This window comes from Symphalangus syndactylus, chromosome 14 (assembly GCF_028878055.3).
Source record: "Symphalangus syndactylus isolate Jambi chromosome 14, NHGRI_mSymSyn1-v2.1_pri, whole genome shotgun sequence".
NCBI lineage: Eukaryota > Metazoa > Chordata > Mammalia > Primates > Hylobatidae > Symphalangus > Symphalangus syndactylus.
In genome coordinates this window covers 108,398,103-108,421,690 of record NC_072436.2, presented here as the reverse complement: position 1 = coordinate 108,421,690, position 23,588 = coordinate 108,398,103, and the positions used below count along the sequence as shown (strand labels likewise).

Genomic DNA, 23,588 nt, shown 5'->3' with positions numbered 1-23,588 from the left:
GACTACAGGCATGTCTGGCTAATTTTTAAAAAATGTTTGTAGGGATGGAGTCTCGCTACATTGCTCACGCTGGTCTTGAACTCTAAAATGGGGATACTAATAGCTCCTTCCTCATCGGGCTGGGAAGGGAGAGTAAACTCATCTACGTAAGGGAGTTTACAGGGTGCAGGCAAGGTGGGAGTCCTGTGTAAGAGCTGAATGCTGAATGTTACCACCAGGATGAGGCCAAAAGATAAGGTGAGGGGACAGCGTCCACGCTGCACAGAAAATCTAAAGACACACCTTCCTTTTCTTTTTCTTTCTTTTTTTTTTTCCTTCAATTTTGCAGTTTTGCCTGAAAACTCACTGGAATGAACATAATTGGTAAGTACTTAATGAAACGTCTAGAGCTGTGGATTTAATCCATTCTCGCTACAAATTATGGTTACTTGGAGAGCATCTAGCCTCTCCCCCAATTCCTTATGGGGAGTGAAAGGAGTCTGACCGGCTCCCCCACTAGGACACGCACCACATGACCCCATTCCCATGAGGCCCAGGAACAGGTGGAAGTGAGTTTTAGTGACAGAAGTCAGAAGTGGTTGCCCTCGGGGCAGAAAGCGGTGGCAACTGTGTGGAAGGGGGCCCGAGGAACTTTCTGGAGACTTGGGAATGTTCTCTGTCTTCTTTTGGATGGTGGTTACATGGATGTTTATACAATTGTCAAAACCCACCAAACCGAGCCCTTAAGAAGCTTGCATTTCCTTGTCTGTAAATTATAACTCCATTAAGAAAGAAAAAGAAAAAGAACACCCAGCAGGCTCTACTGAGATGAAATAAATCAGAAAGTTGGGCATTGAGGGCAGGCACGAGGGCTTCGTAAAGCCACCGAGGGAATTCCAACATGGAGCCCAAGCGGTGACCCTCTGGCTTACAGCAGTACTTCCCAAATCTGCCCAATCCCAGGGATCACCTGGGATTGCTTATTAAAAATACAGACTCTTAGGCCTTTCCCCCTGGAGATTCTGCCACCATTGTCCTGGAGTGGGCACCAGGAATCTGTATTTTCAGCAACAAGTGACCCGTGATGGGGCAAATGGGGAAAACATGGCTTTGGGGGAAAGGATGAATACACGTTCCTAGAACAGGGTTTCTTAAAGCTGGGAGGGGGTGCAGGATGTACCCGCAAGGCAGCCCCTGAGATGGGTGTATGTGGAACCCAATGAGGACGGAAAACAACAAAAATTCACAGAATGAGAGGGATGCTCACTTTGTTCAGTTTAAATTCCTCTAAGGGCTGGGCGCGGTGACACGCCTGTAATCCCAGCACTTTGGGAGGCAGAGGCAGGTGGATCACCTGAGGTCAGGAGTTTGAGACCAGCCTGGCCAATATGGCAAAAGCCTGTCTCTATTAAAAATACAAAAATTAGCTGGGTGTGGTGGCACACACCTGTAATCCCAGCTACTCGGGAGATTGAGGCAGGAGGATGGCTTGAACCCAGAAGGCGGAGGCTGCAGTGAGCAGAGATCGCGCCACTGCATTCCAGCCTGGGTGACAGAGCGAGACTCTGTCTCAAAAAAATAAATAAATAAAAATAAATAAACAGATTTCTCTAAGGACCTCGAGGAGGAGTTCTACACCAGCTACTTTTGCGCTTTAAAAATACCCACTAATATCTGGGTGTTTGGGGTTGTTTGTTTTTTAACATGAAAAGGACCAGAAACAGGCTTAGAGGCTTCAGGAGGGAAGTGTGACCAGACTTGGATAACATCACTGGGCTTTCAACCTAGTATTTTCAGAAACCTTCCCTTCTTTTATGGCAAGTGATACTAGTTTATCACTCATGGGAGGGATGTGACGTTCTCTTTAACATAGACTTATGGTTTGGGAGGCCAAAGCGGGTGAAGTGGGAGAATGGCTTGAGCTCAGGAGTTTAAGACCAGCATGGGCAACATGGTGAAACCCTGTCTCTACCGAAAATACAAAAATTAGCCAGGTGTGGTGGCACACACCTGTAGTCCCAGCTACTGGGGAGGCTGAGGTGGGAGGATCACTTGAACCTGGGGGGCAGAGGTTACAGGGAGCCGTGATTGCACCACTGCACTCCAGCCAGGGTGACAAAGCAAGAGCCTGAGTCAAATAAAAAAAAAAAAATAAAGAAAATAGATTTATGGGCGAGCGCGGAGGCTCATGCCTATAAATCCCAGCACTTTGGGAGGCCGCGGTGGGAGAATCACTTGAAGCCAGGCATGAAAAACCAGCCTGGGCAACATAGCAAGACCCTGTCTCTACGAAATAAATACAGTAGATTTATGTACAGAAAAGTGGGCTAAACTTTTTAAAGTAAAAAAAGTTGGCAAACTTTTTCAGTAGAGGGACAGACAGTGAATATTTTAGGTTTTGTGAACCGTATGGTCTCTTGTCGAATGCTCTTTTTGTTTTGTTTTTAGGGGTGTGTGTGTGCGTGTGTGTGTGTGTGTGTGTGTGTAAACAACTTTTAAAAATGTAAAAACTGTTCTTAGCTCCCGGGCCAAACAAAAACAGGCCTTGGACTGAATTTGGCCAGTGGTTTGCCAACCCCTGTTTTAAAGAAAAATAAGTGAATAATCCCAGGTAGAGGATTCGGAAAAACATTCACAGAGCACAGCAAGCCCTCCCAGCTGGCCTTGCACACTGGCGACAGCTGGGGCTTGCAGAGCACAGGGAAGGAGGGCTATTCCCAGGGCTAGAGGTTAGCATGACAGAATAACAGACAAGATGGAAGGGAGCACCAATGGTGTTCCATGGTTAAGGGCACCGGCTTTAGAGTTGGTCACATCTATAGTGGAATCCTGCCGCCATCATTCGCTCCTGGCTATGTGGCCTTGGGTAACTTAACTGCTCTGTGCCTCAGTTTCCCCATCTTAAAATGGGGCCTATGGTCCCTGCCTGATGGGGCTATGAGCTCACCTATGTAAAGGACTTAGACCCATGCCTCACAGTCAACTTTAAGTAAATGGTGCCTTCTACTGGTATTTTTGCTGCTTCTATGAGGAAGATGGATATTGTTATTGAGTGTGTGAGAATCTGGGACCCAGGGAGTAGGCTCCTTTGCTCCCTGATAGGCTTGTCAAATGTGGCAAACAAACCAAAACAGACACAAAGACAGGATGCCCAGTAAATGAATATCCAGTAGACAACAAATAATTTTTAGGAGACGCATGGTGGCTCCTCCTCCTCCTTTAGGCTGAGGTGGGCAGATCTCTTGAGCCCAGGAGTTCGAGACCAGCCTGGGCAACATGGTGAAACTCCATCTCTATAAAAATTACAAAAATTAGCTGGGCATGGTGGTAGTGCCTGTAGTCCCAGCTACTTGAGAGGCTGAGATGGCAGGATCACTTGAGCCCGGGAGGTCAAGGCTGCAGTGAGTCGTGATTGCACCATTGCACTCCAGCCTGGGTGACAGAGTGAGACCCTGTCTCAAAAACAAACAAACAAACAAACAAAACCCAAAAAACTAAACCCTCCCCCCTACCCAACAAAACCAAATATTTTTTAGCATAAGTATGTCCCATGTTATATTAATATCTGGGCCATAGTCATACTAAAAAAAAGTACTTACTGTTTATCTGAAATCTCTAATTTAACCAGGTATACTGTATTTTATCAGGCAACTGGGATCCCAAAGTATCTATTTCATGAGTTATATGAGGAAAAACAGAACCGTTCACTTCATAGTGAAAAACAGTTGTCAGCAGTTTTTGAACGGGATTTTCTGTATTTCAAAGCCTTTTCATGTATTTCGCTCATTGAAGAGGTGGGCACAGCAAAGGCATCATTATTACTTCTGTTCTACAGCTGAGGATGTTGAAATTGACCTACCCAATGCAAGGCTACACAGCTCGTCTAGGAAGGGAAGCCAGATCTTGGATTTTTGTTTGTTTGTTTTTGAGACAGGGTCTCACTCTGTCACCCAGGGTGGAGTGCAGTGGCGTGATCTCGGCTCACCGCAACCTCCACCTCCGGGATTCAAGCAATTCTCTTGCTTCAGCCTCCTCAGTAGCTGGGATTACAGGCATGCACCACCACGCCCAGCTAATTTTTATATTTTTAGTAAAGATGGGGTTTCGCCATATTGACCAGGCTGGTCTCAAACTCCCGACCTCAAGTGATCCATCCGCCTCTGCCTCCCAAAGTGCTGGGATTACAGGCATGAGCCACTGAGCCCCGCCAGATCTCGGATTTCTTACTGCTGGACGGGGAAAAGTGACTGGAGAGTAAATTATGGTCTCTGAGCCCATTTAGAGGCGAGGCTTGGATAAAAAAAGAAGGGAAGAGAAAATTCTAGATGAGAGCTGAAGCTGGAGAAAGGGTGAGAAAGGGAAACTTGGCTGTGCCGAGAGACAGAGAAGAGAAGGCACGAGGTCCAACTTAGCTGGAGTTGGTCCCCCTCCAGCCTCCGGCTTCTCCACACCCCTGGCACGTCCAGCTTGTGCCGTCCTCCACTGCAGCACACACTGAGCAAACGCGGCCAGGCCCACCGGAGTACGCAGCGAGTGGAGGAGAGAGTGCGGAGGCGGAGAACCCGAAACCTCACTTCTGACCGTTCCTTCCTCCTTCAGTGCTTCTCAGTCAGCTTCCTTCATTCACACTTACCTTGAAAGCTGTCATTGATTTCTGTACAATTCGTGTTGTTGATACATATTCTCCAGACATCTGCAAAAAACTCATCTCCTACCCACCAGGCCTGTAACACAAAATGGAAATAGAGAGAAAGTCTGTCCGTTAATTTTTTTTTTTTTTGAGACGGAGTCTGGCTCTGTCGCCCAGGCTGGAGTGCAGTGGCGCGATCTCGGCTCACTGCAAGCTCCGCCTCCTGGGTTGATGCCATTCTCCTGCCTCAGCCTCCTGAGTAGCTGGGACTACAGGAGCCCGCCACCATGCCCTGCTAATTTTTTTTGTTTTTAGTAGAGACGGGGTTTCACCATGTTAGCCAGGGTGGTCTCGATCTCCTGACCTGGGGATGCACCTGCCTCGGCCTCCCAAAGTGCTGGGATTATAGGCGTGAGCCACCGCGCCCGGCCAAGGCTGTCCGTTCATGATGCAAACACTGACTGCTAATTAGGCAGGAGGCATGGTGGGCTTCCGAGATTCTCAAACTGCAGCGCATGTGAGCATTGCCTGGGGAGCTTATTCTAATGCAGACTGATTCAGGAGGTCTGGGGGGGGGCGGGGACTGGGATTCTGTATTTCTTCCTTTTCTATTTATTTATTTTTTTGAGACAGGGTCTTGCTCTGTCGTCGAGGCTGGAGGGCAGTGACACAGTCTTGGCTCACTGAAGCCTCCATCTCTTGGGCTCGAGTAATCCTCCCACCTCAGCCTCCTGAGTACCTGGGACTACAGGTGCACATCACCACGCCTGACTAATTTTTGTATTTTTTTGTAGAGTCAGGATTTACTATGCTGTCAGGCTAGTCTTGAACTCCTGACCTCAGGTGATCTGCCCACTTCAGCCTCCCACAGTGCTGGGATTACAAGCATAAGCCACTGCGCCCAGCCAGGATTCTACATCTCTTCTTTTTTTTCTTTTTTTGTTTTTTTTTTAGACGGAGTTTCACTCTTGTTGCCCAGGCTGGAGTGCGATGCATGATCTTGGCTCACTGTGACCCTCCCGTATTGGATTCAAGCAATTCTCCTGCCTCAGTCTCACGAGTAGCTGGGATTTAGAGGCATGCACCACCACACCTGGCTAATTTTTATATTTTTAGTAGAGACACGGTTTCGCCATGTTGGTCAGGCTAGTCTAGAACTTCTGGCCTCAGGTGATCCACCTGCCTTGGCCTCCCAAAGTGCTAGGATTACAGGCGTGAGCCACTGCGCCCGGCCAGGATTCTACATTTCTAACTGGCTCCAGGTGACGCTCTGCTACTTTCTCCCAAAGGATAAGAGGTGGTCCAGGCCCTCAGAGAGTATGGGAGAAAAGATGAGGCTGAGTTGGTGGAAATAATAGCAGTCAGGGCTGGGCATGGTGGCTCATGCCTATAATTTCAGTACTTTGGGAAGCCGAGGTGGGAGGATTGCTTGAGCCCAGGAGTTTGAGACCAGCTAGGGCAACCCATCTCTACAAAAAAATACAAAAAATCAGTCAGGCATGGTGGTGTGTGACTGTAGTCCCAGCTACTCAGGAGTCTGAGGTGGGAGGATCACTTGAGCCTGGGCAGTAGAGGCTGCAGTGAGCCGTGATCGCAACATTACACTCCAGCCTGGGTGACAGAGAGAGACCCTGTCACAAACAAACAAACAAACACTGCAATGGATGGGATGACCAGACAAGATTCTCCTGTCTTCAGCCAAAAGCATTCATTTCCCTCTGTGCTTTGGTGGCTGCTGCCCTTCCCCCACTGCCCAAGATGGCCTTCCTTCTACTTTCCAGTTGCCAAGCACAATTCCAAACGCATAATGAATACCCTCAGACTCACTGATGGACAAAAAGTCCATCTGCGTCTTCTCAATATGTGCCATGATAATATACATGCCCTGGGGGTGCTGGATATGATTCACTAAGGCTGATGGTTTTCCTGCCCCTAATGTCTGTCTGTCCTTTTCACTGGGACCTTTTCAGGATCCCAAAGGACTAGATGGGAAGAAATAGAAAAAGGAGATTCTAAAAGAACATTCGGTCCCATTTATTTCACAGTAACCTCCTGGAATGGTGGGTCCAAATACTATAATGCAGGGTTCCCCAACCCATGGGCCATTGACTGGTACCCGTCTGTGGCCTGTTAGGAACCAGACCACGCAGCAGAAGGTGAGCAGCCAGTGAAGGCAGCTTCATCTGTATTTACAGCTGCTCCCCATCACTCACATTACTGCCTGAGATCTGCCTCCTGTCAGGTCACCAGGGGCATTAGATTCTTATAGGAGTGTCAACCTTATTGTGAGCTGTGCATGCCAGGGATCCAGGCTGCACACTCCTTATGAGACTCTAATGCCTGATGATCTGTCACTGTCTCCTATCACCCCCAGATGGAACCATCTAGTCCAGAACAACAAGCTCAGGGCTCCCACTGATTCCACATTATGACGAGTTGTATAATTATTTCATTATATATTACAATGTAATAATAATAAAGTACACAATAAATATAATGCACTTGAATCATTCTGAAACCATCCCCCTGCAATGCCCCCTCCCCAATCTGTAGAAAAATTGTCTTCCATGAAACCGGTCCCTGGTGCCAAAAAGGTTGGGGACCACTGCTATAATCCATAGCATCAATGTGGTCCCTGCCCAGGCCACTCACAGCAGCTCAGCAAGAAATTCCAGAACCCAAATGCGATTACTGTGCTCATCTGCCCTGACAGGCTCCAGGACCAGCAGCCTCTGCAATGGCTCAAATCCTGGCTCTGCTGCTTACTGCACTGTAAACTCTGCCAAGTGCCCAAATGGCCCTGAGGCTCAGTTCCTTCACCTGTAACCCAGTGCAAGGAGATGTTGGTGTCCTACCTGGTACAGTTGGGGTGGGGATCACATGAGATGACATGCATAAAAGGGCCATAGTGATCGCTAAGTGACAAGTGTTATCATTTATGTTATTACTGTCATGATGATTCATCAACAGGAGCCGTATACGTAGACAGAGTTGGTGACCACTCGTATGGTGTACTTTTTGGCTTTCTGAGCAATGTTTCTGCCCTTTAATTATATCTGCCATCTAAAATGAGCAGGATGGAAGCCAGGTCTTTGGAACAGCGTATAGGCTATTAAGAAGCTTCCCTGATGTCACTCCCTGCTTGGAGGGATATTAATCTATGCCAAGAGGTTATTTATCCAATACATTCCTGCCATACGGCTGCAAGCTGGATACTAAAGGAAAACATTAAATTTTTCATAGGGGCATAGGTAGAGTCTGGAAAGTTCCATGCATGAGCTCTGCTGGGGAGGACACGGCCGGGTGGGCTAGCAACAAGGGACCCTGGTTGATAAGGAGGTGTCAGGGGTTGGGGGCAGAGGCCACCTGAGATGGGTCACCTGGAAGATCTAGAGCAGCGGTCCTCAACAGAGGGTGATTTTGTTCTCCATGGGACATTTGACAATGTCTGAAGATATTTTGGATTGTCATAACCAGGGGTGGGGGTGCTACTGCATCTAGCGGATAAGGCCAGACACGTTGCTGAACTTCCTACAATGCACAGGGAGGCCTCCATAACAAAGGATTATCCAGCCCAAAATGACAATAGTGGCAAGTTGAGAACTCTGATCTAGAGGAAAGCTGAAGTCACACAACACCCTCAAAGGGCTTCCTAGAGCCAGGCTCTATGAAAGAATCACGGATGGGAGGACAAACGTCCCTGCCTGCCAGGACCTGCCACCAAAACCTGAACATGGGACGGCCTGAACCTTCACATTTAGGCCAAGAGTCCTCAGCCCTTGGGTCAGAAGATGGGTGTGCCTTCGCAAGGAGGACAACCCTGAATCGTGGTTGAACCTTGGCAGGGTTCTCAATCTGTGATATGGTTTGGCTGTGACCCCACTCTGATCTTGAATTGTATTCCCATAATTCCCACATGTCATGGGAGGGACCAGGTGGGAGGTAACTGAATCATGGGGGTGAGTTTTTCCCATACTGTTCTTGTGGTAGTGAATAAGTCTCACAAGATCTGATGGTTTTATAAAGGGCAGTTTCCCTGCACATGCTCTCTTGCCTGCCACCATGTAAGACGTGGCTTTGCTCCTCCTTTGCCTTCTGCAGAGGCCTCCCAGACACGTGGAATTGTGAGTCCATTAGACCTCATTTTCTTTATAAATTACCCAGTCTCTGGTATGCCTTTATTAGCAGCATGAGAACAGACAAATACAACCCACTTCTATTGACTCCAGGACCCGGGGTTCTGCGTGAGTGGCAGGAAAGGAAACTTACATTGTCGATGGTGGCAACGAACAGCAAGGCTGCAGAGGTGATGTGGAAGGCGATGATGAAAGCAAGAAGCACCAACATTTTCACAGGGCAGGGCGAGGCAAGGGGTCACGTTTAAAGCCCAGAGCAGGATGTGCTGAAGAGGGTAAGAAAGAGAAATTCAAAATCTGTCAATGACAAAATAAAATTACAATAAAAAATAAACACCTTTTAGCTGGGCGTGGTAGATCATGCCTATAATCCTGGAACTTTGGGAGAAGGCGGGAAGATTCTTGAGCCCAGGAGATTGAGACCAGCCCGGGCAACACAGTAAGACACTGTCTCTAAAAACAATAAAAGAAAATTAGCTGGGCGTGGTAGTCATACCTGCAGGCCCAGCTACTTAGGAGGCTGAGGCGGGAAGACTGCTTGAGCCTGGGAGGTTGAGGATGCAGTGAGCCATAATTGCGCCACTGCACTCCAGCCTGGGCAACAAAGCAAGGCTAAGTCTGTTAAAAAGAAAAGGCAACATTTCATGGGGGCTTAGAAAAGCAAAAACAGTGCTCCCCATCTTTACTCGCCTGGAGACTTTACTGGACAAAAGTCTGGCATGAGAGGAGCTGTCTGCTGTCACATCCAGATGCCAAATATTCCTTGTGGAGGAGGAGGGTGAGGACTCATTAGAATCCCTAACTCAGAAAAGCATTGCGCCTCTTGGGCAGGAAGGAGTGGCTCTCTGTGTGCTAAGATGCTGTTCCTGATTCCCCACGCCCAGAAGCTCATTGTCTGAGGATTCTTGATCAGAGCCCCTACTTCATAACAAGCAAAAGTGATCACAGTACAGAAATATTTCCTAATGATCTGACCATTCATAAAGTTAATCCCCAGCTGGGCATGGCAGCTCATGCCTGTAATCTCACCACTTTGGGAGGCCAAGGCAAGAGGATGTTAATGAAGCACAGGAGTTTGAGACCAGCTCAGGCAACAGAGCAAAACTCCATCTCTACAAAACATTTAAAAACTAGCCTAGTGTTGCGGCATGTACCTGTGGTCCCAGCTACTTGGTAAACTAAGGCAGAGGGATTGCTTGAGCCCAGGAGGTGGAAGCTGCAATAAACCATGGTCTCACCACTGCACACTAGCCTGGGTGACACAGCAAGACCCCATCTCAAAGAAATAAAAATAAAAATAAAATAAAATAAAATAAATACCCACTCATACACCGTTCTTCTTAATATATATTCCCATGTGAACAACACTGGACCCCAAAAAAATACAACATGTGGCAGACAGCTGCCATTTCATTTTCCCCTCTCTGATCACACAGGAAGACTATATGTCCTGGACTCCCTTGCAGCTAGGTGGGGAACTCGTGACTAATAGGCCAGAACTGCATGACATGGCCATTTCCGGGCTGATGAAGAGGAGAGCAGGTACTCGTGACTAATTCTAACCAACGGGTCTGAACTACATGACATGGCCATTTCCGGGCTGATGCAGAAGACAGCAGGTATGAGTTCTCCATGCTCCCTCTCCCTAAGGAGGTAGCTGGGGATGGTGCATCCATAGTAGGTTGAAGCCTCACACCTTGGACAGATATTATGATTGGGGAATTAATAAGCCTCTGGACGTTAAACCACTGAGATTTCAGGGTAATGCTTTACTTTGGCAGGACAGTTTGAGTGACATACAACAGGAAGCAACTGCAAAGTGAAATTGGAAGTCTTACAACAGAACTACAGTTGTCCAAAGTTGATAAAAATGTCATGGGAGATCAGATGAAAAGCCAGTGAGGGCATGAATACATGAGAACTTGTCTGAGCTGGACAAGTTCCCAATAAATGAGGAATAAGCATTCAAAAGAATGCTTTAACTATCAAACAATTAAAAGTCACACTGGGGAAAACTGATAAAATCTTTGAGTATTTTATAACCATCATCTTGGTCAACAAAACTCAAATGTCAAGAGAAGATGTCACATCAAATGATCTGGTTGGAATATGCAACCTCCTAATATCAACACTTGGTTCATTCTTCTTTTATTCCAATAATTTGTGACCAGATAGTTACTACACTGTTTGGAAAAAAATTAATTTATAGTTTCATGTTTTGAAGTACAGTGCAAATCAGACCTGTTCACTGGTATGAAATTGTAGCCCCAGTTTTAAATGGATTAATGCACACACACACACACACACACACACACACACTCTCTCTCTCTCTCTCTCTTTCTGAACCACTTGCGAGTAAGTTGCCTAAACCATATAAGTGCTTTAGTGTGTATTTCTGAAAAACAAGGACATTTTCTTTCTTTTCTTTTCTTTTTTTTTTTTTTTTGAGAGAGTCTCGCTCTGTCGCCCAGGCTGGAATACAGTGGCGCGATCTCAGCTCACTGCAACCTCTGCCTCCCGGGTTCAAGTGATTCTCCTGCCTCAGCCTCCTGAGTAGCTGAGACTACAGGCACGTGCCACCATGCCCAGCTAATTTTTGGATTTTTAGTACAGACGGGGTTTCACTATGTTGGCCAGGCTGGTCTCGAACTCTTGACCTCAGGTGATCCACCTGCCTTGGCCTCCCAAAGTGCTGGGATTACAGGTGTGAGCCACCGCCCCTGGTTCGACATTTTCTTACATAACCACACTATGATGATCACGATGGAGAAATTTAACGTGATATAATATAACTATCATATATATAGTCCATAGTCAAATTTCCCCAATTATCCCAATAATGTTCTACATGGCTTTCTTTTTCCTGCCCCAGGATCCAATCCAAGATGATACACTGCATTTTAGTTTCAAGTCTCTTTAGTCCCCTTTAATCTGGGACACTTCCTCAGGCCTTTTTCATAACATTGATATTATTTAAGAACATTGACCACTTATTTTGTAGAATGTCTCTCAAATTTGTGTTTGATGTTTCCTGATGATTTGATCCAGGTTATATTTTTTAAGCAGGAATGGCATATGAGCCATGTGTCCTCAATGGATCCCACCAGGAGGTGCAGTATGCCAGTTTGTCCCATCATTGGTGATGCTAACTTTGATCACTGGGTTGTGTTCTGCCAGATTCTTTCACTGTACATTTCCCCTTTGTAATTAAAAAATACTTTGTAAGGCTGGGCATGGTGCCTCATGCTTGTAATCCTGGCACTTTGGGAGGGGGAGGTGGGTGGATCACCTAAGGTCAGGAGTTCGAGACCAGCCTGGCCAACATAGTGAAACCCTGTCTCTACTAAAAATACAAAAATTAGCTGGGTGTGCTGGTGGGCACCTGTAATTCCAGGTACTCGGGAGGCTGAGGCAGGAGAATCACTTGAACCCAGAAGGCAGAGGTTGCACTTAGCCGAGATCATGCCACTGCACTCCAGCCTGGGTGACAGAGAAAGATTCCATCTCAAAAAAAAAAAAAAATTGTAGAAGTGATATTTGATAAAATACACATACAATTTACTATTAGTGTAAATGAGACACATTACATTCCCAATATTGTATATCCATCACCACTACCCAGTTCTAGAACATTTCATCACCCCCAAAGTAAATTCTGTACTCACTAAGCAGTTATTCCCTATTCTCCTTTCCCCCTAACCCCCAGCAACAAATAATATATTTTCTGTTTCTATGGATTTGTCTATTTTAGATATTTCATATCGTTGGAATCATACAATAGTGTGGCCTTTTGTGTCTGTCTTCTTTCATTTAGCATAGTGTTTCAAAGGTCCATCCATGTTGTGGCATATGTGGGAAGGTATTTTGAGATAATGTAAAGATCCTCTCTCATGAAACTTTCACTCAGAGTTTAAGCATTCGCTGATATTTCTGAAACAGGATTTTTGTCTGTTTGTTTTTGAGACAGAGTCTTGCTCTGTTGCCCAGGCTGGAGTGCAGTGGCACAATCTCGGCTCACTGCAACCTCTGCCTCCCGGGTTCAAGCGATTCTTCTGCCTCAGCCTCCCCAGTAGCTGGGACTACAGGCACGTGCTACTATGCCTGGCTAATTTTTGCATTTTTAGTAGAGACGGAGTTTCACCGTGTTGGCCAGGCTGGTCTCAAACCCTTGACCTCATGTGATCTGCCTGCCTTGGTCTCCCAAAGTGCTGGGATTACAGATGTAAGCCACCATCCCCAGCATGAAATAGGATCATTTTAAAAGGCCTTTTTCTGGTATCAACTATTCCCCCTCCTCTAGTGGACATGCACGGACTGCACAAACCCTCCACCTTTTCACTGCCAGCTGTCCTCTCCAACCATGCTCACTCTCACCCGCATTATCCCCCCACGGAATGTATCAAGGCTCATGGGCTCATACAGGGTCCACTCCTTGAGACCTAGGACGCATTAACAATGAGCCAGGAGCTGTATGGCTGCAGAACTCAGTTGAGAGGTCCTGGCTGTGATTCTGTGCATCACCAATTAGAAGGACCCAATGAACCAGCTTAGAGATTCTTCTAATTCTTTCAAAAAAGACAAATTCCCCTTTGTTTAGGCCTGCGTCATTCTTAGCTGCCATCATATGCTGCTGCCTCCAAAATGATGCATTCCTTTTTTTTTTTTAATAGATGCATTTCTGACCCTGGGGGGAAAAAGGGCTCATGTACCATGCTGAAAGCCCTGTTACTTTAACATCAGCAGGAATGCCCAAATGCCAACTTCACCAGGGCCATTAACTCCAGGGTGATAATGGCTTCATATGCTGTCCAGCTAGGATGACACAAATGCATATGGACATGTAACTAAAACTTTCTAGAAAATAATAATTAAAAAGAAAAAAGGTTTTAACCCATTGTTTCCCAAAGGATGGAATTAAAATGTTATAAGGCATCATTTTGGATAGTGCATTGATAGAGCATTAAGCAACATTGAACCACATGGTGAAAAAGTTCCCGTTCCAATCCTACTGAGTTCACCAAGGAAAAGACCCAGTTTGGTGCCAGTCAGTCTCCAATACTTACTAATTTCTTTTTGACAAAAAGAGAAAGCAGATCTTTGGTTAAAATGTATTTGTGGCTAGAATTTAATAACATCATTCTGAGTTTATTGTATTTATTTTTAACGTTCTTTCTTTTTATAAGGAAGAAACACCACTTATAGTAGTGATATAAAGTATTTTAAAACCAAGTTACTGAAGCTTTAAAAGTGAACAATTTAGGGAAAATGTTATGTAAGTAAAAGGACAGGTGGTCCTCAGTGTCAGTAGAAATCCTCAGGGTGGTTGTCAAATGCTGATGTCTGGGAGGTACTGCTTTAAGCTCTGGGAATGGTTTCAAACGGACATTTCAGACATCAGGAACAAGCTTCTACAGAGAAAGGGATACGTTTTTACGAGAAGTCAAGTAAGGTTTCTAGTACAGTGTAAGGGAAATGGCAGCTCGAGGTTGGTTTCAACCATTAGGCACTCCGAAAAATAACAGACAAGTAAAGGTCTCCTATGACATCTGGAATTCAGATCTCCACTAAAAACCAAAATGGAGTAGCTCAATTTTAGGACTTGTGAACCCAGGACATTGTTGGTGACTTCACCCGAGGCTTTGGAGGAAGTTATTCAGAAGTAGCGGAAATCCCCCGAATGTTTAAGAGGGAATAAAAATAACCCTTTACTCCTGCATCTCTATACCAAAATAAGTCTCTCTTCTGCGCCACAATTCCCGACGCCAGTCAGCCACTGCCCTGTTAGAGGCAACCACGCTTCTCAGTTTCCTGTGCCTCCTTCCAGAGATATTTACTGGGAGAACACTTATTCTTCACTCCACGTTTCCGTGTGGAGTGAGCTGTACCAGAGTAACACTCCCTGCCTCTTGTCCCGCCCCTCACTTATCTCTTCACACCTGATTGGAGGAAGCGCCACTGTCCGCTTTCTGGATTGGTGGAGTGCATTTATTCAGGCCCCGGTGCAGCGCTTTGCCCTTCCCCGCACCTTCTCCCGGGCATGGCTGCTCCCACCGAGCCCCAGTCAACTTTCTTTGGCTGGAGGGGCCAAAGGCTAGTAGGGGACAGGGGTGTGGAGCTGGGAGCTCCAGCAAGCTCCTTTGGCCACAAGTCTAAGCCCCATCCCCCAACCTAACTTTTCTAATAATATCCCTCAGAGAACATTCTTTCCCTGTGCCTGCGAATCCACCTCATTCCTTGAATGGCTGCCTGGTGTTCCGTTGTGCGGCTACACTACAATTTACTTAACAAGTCCCTATTGGTAGCCATTTAGGTCGCTTCTAGACTTTCTGCGGCTCCATACGGCACTAACGAGCAACCTTCCACTTATTTCTTTGCACACCTTGCATTAATATATTTAAAGATAGATTCCTTTTTTTTTTTTTTTTTTTTTTTTTGAGATGGAGTCTCGCTCTGTCGCCCAGGGTGGAGTGCAGTGGCGCAATCTCGGCTCACTGCAAGCTCCGCCTCCCGGGTTCACGCCATTCTCCTGCCTCAGCCTCTCCGAGTAGCTGGGACTACAGGCGCCCGCCACCACGCCCGGCTAATTTTTTTTGTATTTTTAGTAGAGACGGGGTTTCGCCGTGGTCTCGATCTCCTGACCTCGTGATCCGCCCGCCTCGGCCTCCCAAAGTGCTGGGATTACAAGCGTGAGCCACCGCGCCCGGCCAAGATAGATTCCTAATAGTGAAGGCGTTGAATCAAAGAGTATGTGCATTTATTTCACTTGTGATTTAAACAATTTAATTTACTGCCATGTATACTGGACACTGTTCATACTGTGTCAGCCCTGATCTTCAGAGGGTCTTCAGACAGCATCAAAACGTTTCTCTTTTCTTTTCTTTCTTTTTTTTTTTTTTTTTTTGAGACGGAGTCTCGCTCTGTCACCCAGGCTGGAGTGCAGTGGCGTGATATCGGCTCACTGCAACCTCCACCTCCCGAGTTCAAGCGATTGTCCTGCCTCAGCCTCCTGAGTAGCTGGGATTACAGGTGTGCACCACCATGCCCAGCTAATATTTGTATTTTTAGCAAAGACAGAGTTTCACTATGTCGGACAGGCTGGTCTCGACCTCCTAACCTCAGGTGATCCACCAGCCTTGGCCTCCCAGAGCGCTAGAATTACAGGCGTGAGCCATGTTGCCCAACCAAGCACTGAACCAACTCTTAAGCATTTATGTGAGTGGGTGGAGAAGCCTTGATGTTATGTCTTTGGCTCCTGACATAAGTTGCCCCCAAGAAATATAATTCTGGTCCCCAGAGACCAGCTTCCCCAGGGCTTTTCCAAGTGGTGCTGTCTCCTTGCCACTACATACACCCATGTTGCATCCTGCCCTCTCTCATGATACAAAAGAACAAACAAACAGTTCCCGGGGCTGTGTGTTGGATGAAGGCTGGTCCACCAAGCCCAAGGTGGCATCGGAATTAATCCTTGCCATTCACAAAAAGTTACTTTCCCTTCGAAAAATGTAATAGTAAATACGGATCCATCTCCTTCCCCTACCACACCCCAACCCCTATGCCCGCCTTTGTGCCTGCAGGCTTCAGTGCTCTGCTGCTTTAGGGGAACTAGTCTTGTCTCCGTTCCCCTGAACACGGTTCCCTGGAGCGGTCTCTCCGTTCACCCTCAGCTGACTCTCTGGCATTGTCTAGGTCTCAATTCAAACATCACCTCCCCAGAAAAGCACCCCTGAGCATACCATGTAAAGTAACCACACCCCCTCCAGCATAATCTAGCCCATCCCCCCCTAGTTTATTTTCTTTGGAGGACTGCATGGTCTGAAAGCATCTTATTCGTTCAGTTGTTTATTGTCTCTCCCCCTCTGACAGCTATTTGCTATCATTGTCCAGTTCTAGAAATGTAGAGCTGTAAAGGCCCTTGGAAAACTCAAAGCCCTATTGTCCAGAGGCATTAACAGAAACCAAGGAGGGCCAAGACTTGCTCCATCTCACAGCAAAGCAGGAACAAGGTCAGGACTAGACCAGGGTCTCCTGGCTACTACTCCAATCACCCTATCTCAGTGGGAGACTCCTCAGAATGCCCAAGACAATCTTTCAAGAGTCAGTGATGTTCCCCAAAAGCCTCTGCCACTTGGGAGCATAACTTACGCTGTGGAATACAAACTGCTTTTTTCCTTCTTCAATTTCTTCAGGGGCCAAGCAGAACATTCTAAAAGGCCACCTGAGTTTGGGCGTTTACCCACCTGGGGTATGAGACTGCACTAGATGAAATGTTCAGTTTCTGTGTAAAAATCAAAGTCCTATGATTTGCAGAACTTCTCTTTTAAAAATGTTTTGATCTACATAGAATAATGATTTTTTAAAGAAGATAATAGAACCAAAAGGCATATGGTGAAAAACAGTCTTCTGTCGTACCCCTGTCCTACAACCTGGAAGCAGTCACTTTTTTTTTTTTTTAGATAGAGTTTTGGTTTTTTTCCCCAGGCTGGAGTGCAATGGAGCGATCTCAGCTCACCACAACCTCTACATCCCGAGTCTAAGCAATTCTCATGCCTCGGCCTCCCAAGTAGCTGGGTTACAGGGATGCGCCACCATGCCTGGCTAATTCTGTATTTTTAGCAGAGATGGAGTTTCTCCATGTTGGTCAGGCTGGTCTTGAACTCCCAATCTCAGGTGATCCACCTGCCTTGGCCTCCCAAAGTGCTGGGATTACAGGCATGAGCCACGACACCTAGCCAAAGCAATCACTTTTAATCTTTTCAGCTGCTTCTACTCTACTTCCCGTCTCCATATTTCCAAACAATATTCATGCACTTCTATTTCTTAGTTAACTTAATTATTAACTTCCTGCTTAGGGAAAAGTGTCTGTTTTTCACCATCATTTGCCCCCCCATCTCCCTCCTTCCATCATCTCAATACAGTCTACATTTAGATCAATAATTGTCATTTACATGATTGCTATATAAATATTGTACTCTACAGAGCCAAATAGTGTACTATGATTGTACTTTTCCTCGAAAAACTCCTTTTCCCCTAGCATTTCTAGTTTCCTTCCTTCTTTTCTTCCTTCCATCTTTCCTTCCTTCTTCTCTGTGGTTCCATCTATTTTCCATATTGCTTCAGTTCCTTCCAATTTTTTTTTTTAATCATTTCAAGTCTTCTGTTGCAGAACCCCAAATGCAACAAACGTATGGTTTTGGTTACAAGCCTGTGGTTGGCCTGATTCTTTGCAGTGCACATTCTCTAGCCAGTCTCACTCCTGACTCTGCCTTTCCCTGCTGCCTGCCAGGTGCAGCCTCAGCAACTGCTGCTGTCACAGGACAAGTAGGACAAGCAATCCATGTGTGGTACTTTTCAGGAAAGATAGCAAATTCACTTCTAACTGTGGGCAGGACACGGGTTCAACATAACCCCAAGATAAGTAGGCGATAAGGAAGATCCCTGGGGAAGGGGTGCCCATAGAGGTCATGCCACATGAAAATGAGACTCCTCATGACTAAAGGTCAAGCTTCAGCTTACACAGCACATCCTGCATGGGATTTTCATGTCAATCTTATGATGCTGGCAGAGCAAGGTATCATTATCCCAATTTTACAGATGAGAAACCAAGGGTCCTAATGGCTCTGGGTGATTTGCCAAAATTCACAGGACTGGAACTCACTAGTTTTCCAGTTCCAAATACAGGGCATTTTTCTACAACTCTCTTTCCTCTCACATGCTTAGGGCCTGGTGAAAACCATGCAGCAGCCTAATTAAGATCAGCAGAGAGGGCACAAGGCAGTATCAAATCATCTTTGTGTCCAACTGAGCTTTGTACCAGGCAGGGGGAATCTGTGAAGGTAACCTCTCTCTGCACTGGCCCATTCGCTAAGGTTGAGGGATGACTGGGCTAATTAAGAGAGGGCCTGAAAAACAACCATGCTTTAGGCTGGGTGCAGTGGCACATGGCTATAATCCCAGCACTTTGGGAGGCCGAGGCAGGTGGATCGCTTGAGACCAGGAGTTCAAGACCAGCCTGGCCAACATGGCAAAACGCTGTCTCTACTAAAAATACAAATATTATCCAGGCGTGGTGGCAGGTGCCTATCGTCCCAGCTACTCGGGAGGCTGAGGCATGAGAATCGCCTGAACCCGGGAGGTGGAGGGTGCATTGGGCCAAGATCCCACCACTGCACTCAAGCCTGGGTGACAGAGTGAGACTCCGTCTCAAAAAAAAAAACCCAGGAAACAAACAAAAAAAAAACCCCATGCTTTAGGCTGCATAGGGTTGGCTGCATTTTTCATCCTGTTAGCTCACTGGCCAAGCTGAAGCGCTTGCTGTCTTTATGGTTCTAACTTTGAGATTGGTTTGGATTATGGATAAAGTTTTTCCTTGATATCTAAAAGGAACTAAGCATATGTGGTAGAATGGGTTCAATTCTGTTTTCGAAATTAATTTCTAAATGAATCACTTTTTCTGAGTATCCAGAAACTCGGTGAGGTGGAACTCACTGAGTACACTAAATGGCCTGGAAGCCCCAACCTTGATTTGATGCATTGTAGGTACCATGGTGAGCTGTCTTCAGATTCAAGGCCTGAATACTCCCCATTCTGTGAAATATCCATAAAAAGAATCACATAAAATAATACAGAAACAGGAAATTACAACTTCAGACTTAAATTTCTTTTTAAAGGAAAAAGAACCCATAACCAGGGTATAAGAACAGCAAATGGGTTTTTCAAGCAGCAACAAGAAACCTCCAGGCATCAGAACTGGAGAGAGTGGGGCTGTGGAGGAGGAACAAGAGGGAGGAGAAAGGGATGAGACACTGGGAACTGTGGGTGGCGTTATGGAAATTCTGCACGCAAAGTGGAACATTTGTGGCTCAGTGAGTTTCAGGTTTTTTTTTTTTTTTAAACAGGATCTCTCTCTGTTGTCCAGGCTGGAGTGCAGTGGCTCAAACATTGCTCACGGCAACCTCGAACTCTTGGGGCTCAAGCGATCCTCCTGCCTCAGCCTCCCCAGTAGCTGCGACTACAGCTGTGCACCACCGTGCCTGCCTAATTTTATTTTTTGTAGCAATGGATTCTTGCTGTGTTGCCCAGGCTGGTCTCAAACTCCTGGCCTCAAGCCATCCTCCCACCTCGGCCTCCCAAAGTGCTGGGATCACAGGCATGAGCCACGGTGCCCAGCTGGAGTTTCAAGTACTATAGTTTGACAGGAAGAAGGATAGTGCTCCCAGAAATGTCCATCCTGACCCCAGATAACAAAGAGAATTGATATCTCCTCGCTGTTTCCTAAGTAGAGGTGCTGTCCTGCTATGCCTTAGTCCAATGTTTGCTTAAAGTGTGTGTGTGTGTGTGTGTCGCACGTCTAGCTCTGGGTGTGGAGAAACACAAACAACCTTCTGGAGGCTCACTGGCCCTCCCTCTTCCAGAAGCAACATTTGGTTTGCTGTTGCTCGTGGAAAGTCACCATGACGGTCTCGCGGATAAATAAGTCTGTGGGATCTGCCCACGGACAGGGTAAGGGTCCACTCCTGTCTTCTTCTTCATAATAACCACGAATCTCCACCTGTGAGCCCCATCCCCTGCTTGCTGTTGCCAAAGGAAGTCACTTTGGCACATGCTCCCTTACGTGCCAAGGAACAAGAGTCAGAGAGCACAGCTGGCTTCCCGCGGAGGGAGAACGTGCTGTTAAGATGACCGCTCCGAGCGCCAACTCCATTCCCACCCTCGGGAGTTCTTCCTACTATTTAAACCACAGCCGATTCCCAGTCGGAGTTGGAGCCTTTTCCAGGAACTGTAGGCAAGAGGACAATCCCGAGGTGTGGAACCTTTCAATACAGACCTGAAATGTTTGGCGTCTGGAGGTCCGAGGCAATCTCCCAACTCAGAAGTGTTCCACCCACAGCTCCTGCTCCAATGGCCAGGGAGGCTCTGGCCCAGAACCCTGGGGAGGGCCGGGCTGGTGAGCAGTCACCCAGGCCACCCTGCAAGGACTCCTAGGCCTGCTCCGGGGCTGGTGGTTCAACCTCAGGCTGGCCAGAACCCAGGCCCCTCCCACTGCCCAGAGCACTCCGAGGGGACGGTGGCTTTGGCCTCTGTTTTCAGGAAGGCAGAGGTCAGCCCAGCCTCCTGCCCTAGTATCTGGACACCAGCCAGCCAGGAATATTCAGGCGTCTGAGATGCCGTGGGGAAGGAGGAAGCCCATTTACCCTGGGCCGCCCAGCTCCATGCTCACTGTGGCTGGAGCTCTGGGCACAAAGTCAGCATTTGGCTCTCTCCGGAAATGGCCACAGGCGGGACACTGGAATTTGGCAGTGCCCCAGGGCAGAAGCCACTGAGGATCATTCTGTCTGTGCAGCCCTGGCTCTTCCAATCTCTTGGAATAATAACAACCACAATTTCAACAATAAAGATAGCCAACATTTGTTGTCTAGTGTGTCCCAGGCACTGTTCCAAGCCCTTTTGCCTGGATTAATTTATTCATCACTCACCAAAACACTCTGATGAAGGTTTTTTAATTAGCCTTGCTTTATTTTTATTTTTTTGAGACAGAGTCTCGCTGTGTTGCCCAGGCTAGAGTGCCGTGGTGCGAACTCAGCTCACTGTAACCTCCACCTTCCAGGTTCAAGCAATTCTCCTGCCTCAGCCTCCCGAGTAGCTGGGATTACAGGCACCTGCCACCATGCCCAGCTAATTTTTGTGTTTTTCGTAGAGACGGAGTGTCACCATGTTGGCCAGGCTGGTCTTGAACTCCTGACCTCATGTGATCTGCCTGCCTCGGCCTCCCAAAGTGCTGGGATTACAGGCGTGAGCCACCGTGCCCAGCAGCCTTGTTTTACAGGTAAAGAAAATAAGGCCCAGAGAGGTTAGACACCTTCCCCAATGTCACACAGCTAGTAAAAGCTGGAGCTGGCATTTGAACCCAAGCAGCCTGGCACCAGAGAAACCATTATGTAGCCCACTTAAATCTGAATTTCCCTTCCCTTTTGGGGTCCTGTTACTTTAAGAGCTGATCAGGGATCTAGCCAAAGACCTAGGCCCACACACATAGCTTCAGATGCTGGCCACTGCTAAGTTATTCCTGCAGGTTCCACATCCTGGGAACATGCTTTGCTAAGCACACTGGGGACAAGGGAAGCAGAGAACACAGGTCATCCCCGAGTCCTCCACGCTGACGGCTCTTCCCACCGCTGCATGCAGGGTAGATACCTGTCAGTGAGGGGACAGTCCTGTCAGAAGGACAGGCAAGGACTATGATCCACTTTGTGGGTGAGAAATCAAAGTTAAGGAGTTTGTTCACATTATCCAATTTGCAGGTGGCAGAGCCAGGGCTCTAGTCCCAGCCTTCCGATCACTGTCCCATTGCCCGTTCTTTAAAAATGGAGCAGTTATTCACCCAGCATTTATTGAGCACCTGCTATGTACTGGGCATGAGTAAGGCATGCTCTGTGTGCCCTGGGACTGCTGGGTCCCTAAAGGGCAAGGGTGTGCAAACGGACGGACATGACTGATGGCATGCGATGGGAGACACTAGTGGTGTGATTGGCCCTGTGTTGGGGCGGGAGCAGCATCAGAAGCTTCATGGAAGAAGCAACACCTGAGCTGGGTCTCTAAGGATGGGCGGAGTGGTAGGGAGAGGGTGTCACAGGCAAGGAGTTCGGGACGCCCCACAGTGCAGAGTGGCACACTTAGGAGAGCATGTGCCGGGCTGGGCCCCAAGATGGACCAGGACTCTCCACTGACCAAGAAGCTTAAGGGCCTCGGAGACCACACAAAGGAGAGCAAATGTTATCCTGGAGGCCATGGGTGCTGGGGAAGCTTTGTAAGCAGAAAAGGCATGATCTGCTTCTAGAAGAAAACCCTTCCACAGTCAGAAGGATGGAGCAGCAGGAGGCAAATGTGGGGAAGCTGCTGGAGCAGCCCTGTTGAGAAATGATGAGGGTCTCAAATGAGGTGGGAACAGAGGGGTGGACAGAAGGGAGGGAGCCGAGAGAGCTTCCAGAAGCAGAAGCAACAGGACTTGATAAGGGGCTGGGGAACGGGGCACATGATTCTAGTGCCATGATCTGCACTGGGACGGGGAGCAGAAGTAGCATGTTTGAAGGACGAGGGAAACAGTTCATTTGGTTTTAGAAATTGGTGACATGGTAGAAATGTGTTCAGGTAGTTGGAAATATAGTCAGGACTGTCACTCAGGAGAAAACGGGCTAGAACCAGGAATCCTGGTGTCATGGGTACACAGGTGGCAGACAAAGCCACTGGTAGACGAGAAATCCTGCTCAGGGAGAAAGCATTAAGGGAGAAGAAAGGATGGAAGAGAGAAGGCCAGGGAAGGAGACGGAGGAGTGGGCATGGAGGTGGGAGGGCAACCAAGAGCACATGGTGGGACCCAGAAGCCAAGAGAGAAAAGACTAGAAAAATGGGACAAGGAGGGAGATTTGGCTCATGGGCCGACTCGGCAACCACAATTTTAGGGAAGTGAACTAAAGCCCTTTATTTTTCTTCCTGTAGCGTCTCTCAGGGCCTGATGTTGCCTTGTAGTTGTTCACTTGGATATTACATATCTGCCTGCTACAGTGTCAGGTGCCTGGCATGTTTTTGCAGGACAGTATTCGCAGCACTTAGAACACGTCTTCCTTATAGATGGTGCTCAGTGAATATGTGTTGAATTAATGACTAAAGAAGCCAGATTTCAAGGAGCTAAAGGGCTAATAACAAGTAAAAAATGAAGTTCGACCTTTCTTTAAAATCTGGCAATAAAAGGAGAAAAAAAAGGTTTATCCAGGGCCTGGAGTCTCTTCTCATAGAGGAAACTCCAGGCCTAGATGGCTTCATGGGTGAACTCTGCCAAACACTTAAGG

At 47.2% G+C, this 23,588-nt stretch overlaps 1 protein-coding gene across 2 annotated transcripts in view; it reads right to left on the bottom strand.

The window, feature by feature from the left end:
* EMP2 (epithelial membrane protein 2) overlaps positions 1-23,588 on the bottom strand; it is a 55,490-nt gene that overhangs the window by 10,320 nt on the left and 21,582 nt on the right. For both annotated transcript variants that reach the window (XM_055240997.2, XM_055240996.2), the window contains 2 exons: positions 8,879-9,011; positions 4,613-4,703 (listed from right to left, as the gene is read on the bottom strand). In XM_055240997.2, coding sequence (XP_055096972.1) covers positions 4,613-4,703; positions 8,879-8,956 — 169 coding nt within the window. In that variant the 5' untranslated portion in view covers positions 8,957-9,011. The remainder of the gene's footprint in view (positions 1-4,612; positions 4,704-8,878; positions 9,012-23,588) is intronic.